Genomic DNA, 1,965 nt, shown 5'->3' with positions numbered 1-1,965 from the left:
AGCGGTGGGTGTGTATGGTCTGAGGATATGTGTAAATGCATTTGTATTGCATATCAGAAGGGGCTGAACTCAAGAAAATATGAATTACAACATTTTGTTGCAATTTAATGACCTCACCTGTCAGACTGCGCCGTGACGTTCTCAGGCAGGTGACATTCACTTTCATCATCTCCTCTGGGACAGTGAGGAATCCCATCGCAACGTTTTCCTGTGTCGATACAGCCCCCTGGTGGAAGGCATAAGTACTGACCACCCAGACAGCTCCGAGGACTTGTCGGGTAGGTCTGTGTGCCTGGAATAATAAGGCCAGTGCGCATATGTCAAAGTGATATAAAAAAACAAATGAACAAATTAGATAAAAATCTCACCACAGTACATCTCATCCGAGCCGTCACCACAATCATCGACCCCATCGCAGATAACTCCTGACGGGCCGGCTGGTACACAGCGTCCATTTTTGCACTGGAGTTCTTTTTCTCTGCAGCCACCCATTGGCGAGACGGTCCAAGTCGGTGTGGGTACGGTTGACCAGCGATACCCTGAACCAGACAAGAACAAAGAGTTTTTCATTGAATACGGAGCACGCAATATATACTGGATATAGACAGCATCAACTAACCATGTTCACATCCCATAATTTCAAGACGAAGATAGATGCCATTATGGAAATCATGTGGTAGCAGGCGGACAAACTGAGCCGACACCATCCGGTCCAATTTGATCTCAGCAACCCCTCCCTCATTGTGATTACCATGAAAAACCTGCAGCAAGAATTGGGCAAATGACTTTGAACATATCAACCCAACAACAATGTGATGACCAGACCTTAGCTCTGGGCTGCGCGTCAGTCACAAGCTCTTTGTAGATGTACCACAGTTTTGCATCTCGGCTAAACTGCAGATATAAGCTGGAAACGTATGTGTCAAACACACCACCCCCTTGGGTAAGTACCCCTGGAGAAAGGAACAGAAGGTTTCGCTTCACAAATTCAGTGTTACATTGTGAAACGAGCATGGCCAGGTCTAAAAGTGTACCCGTGATGTTGTATTCTTTCAGTAGGTCAATCTGTATGTAGGGGCTTTGTGCGTTGCTACTGTGCCCCTCGCGGCTGCGCTGTGGTAGATCCTTATATTCTTCTGGTTCTGGACTCCAGCCCTGCATATGAAGCATGGCAAAAAGAACGGCATTATACAGAAAGAACAGAAACACGTGCCCCTATATTCTGCAGGACAAGACTGCTGCTCATTATCTATCTTGCATTCATACAAGTACATCATAGTAATTGTGGGCAACAGGGTGAGTTGTCAGAATAACTCATAAAACATAACCTGAACCAAATCATTAAAAAAAAGAGCATATGAATAATATTCCTGATCTATTGTACCTGAAGGTCTGTGTGGGGGTCCCAGCCATGAAGGCGAGCTGCCTCAGGGGGATGACCGGTTTGTTGAGATGAGGCATGGAAACTGGAAGCCGGTAGAAACTGAACGCCCAAAGGAAACCAGCACTCCTCTGTAGAAGAAGATTGAAAAATATCATTGCACTACACCTATTACAACGGGATGGTGCCATAAACATTCTCGTGAAACTGCCTGATGATGCAATCATAAGTCACTGACCGCCAGGGGGGAGTGGGTAGGTGGGCACCAAGGGAGCGATGTCCTTTCCTGGCTCGGAAGTCACAGGGGAGGGGCTGAGTGTCACTGCGGAACTTTTATTGCTCGCTGTGCAGAACATTGAATATAACACAAGCTCAATGAGGAAAAGGCAGCAACAACAAAACATACACGACTCGCAAAAAGACAAAGTGGCAAGATGAGCTTTCGGTTAAAATTTCAGGATAAATAGGAACAGAATAATAAAAATTTACCTTGACAGTAACAACATGTGTCACCCTCTCCGGGAACTAGACTCTGGCCCTGCATAAATTGAGAAGTACATAAATGACTCAGTTACTATAATTGG

The 1,965-nt window shown here is 45.5% G+C and overlaps 1 protein-coding gene across 1 annotated transcript; it reads right to left on the bottom strand.

Annotated features, from left to right (window-relative positions):
- Window positions 1-117: 117 nt before the first annotated feature.
- Window positions 118-1,919, bottom strand: LOC109509775 (SCO-spondin-like; the record flags this gene model as incomplete). The annotated part of the gene is made up of 8 exons (XM_019859623.1): window positions 118-292; window positions 369-539; window positions 620-761; window positions 826-953; window positions 1,035-1,155; window positions 1,385-1,512; window positions 1,620-1,724; window positions 1,871-1,919. Coding segments are annotated over 8 exons (1,019 nt in total), but the record flags the coding sequence as incomplete, so codon positions are not given.
- Between the last annotated feature and the right edge of the window lie 46 nt (window positions 1,920-1,965).

Source organism: Hippocampus comes, unplaced genomic scaffold (genome assembly GCF_001891065.2).
Source record: "Hippocampus comes isolate QL1 unplaced genomic scaffold, H_comes_QL1_v1.1 C17025527, whole genome shotgun sequence".
NCBI lineage: Eukaryota > Metazoa > Chordata > Actinopteri > Syngnathiformes > Syngnathidae > Hippocampus > Hippocampus comes.
The sequence above is the reverse complement of the archived record's forward strand: the minus strand, read 5'-3'. Positions and strand labels throughout refer to the sequence as shown.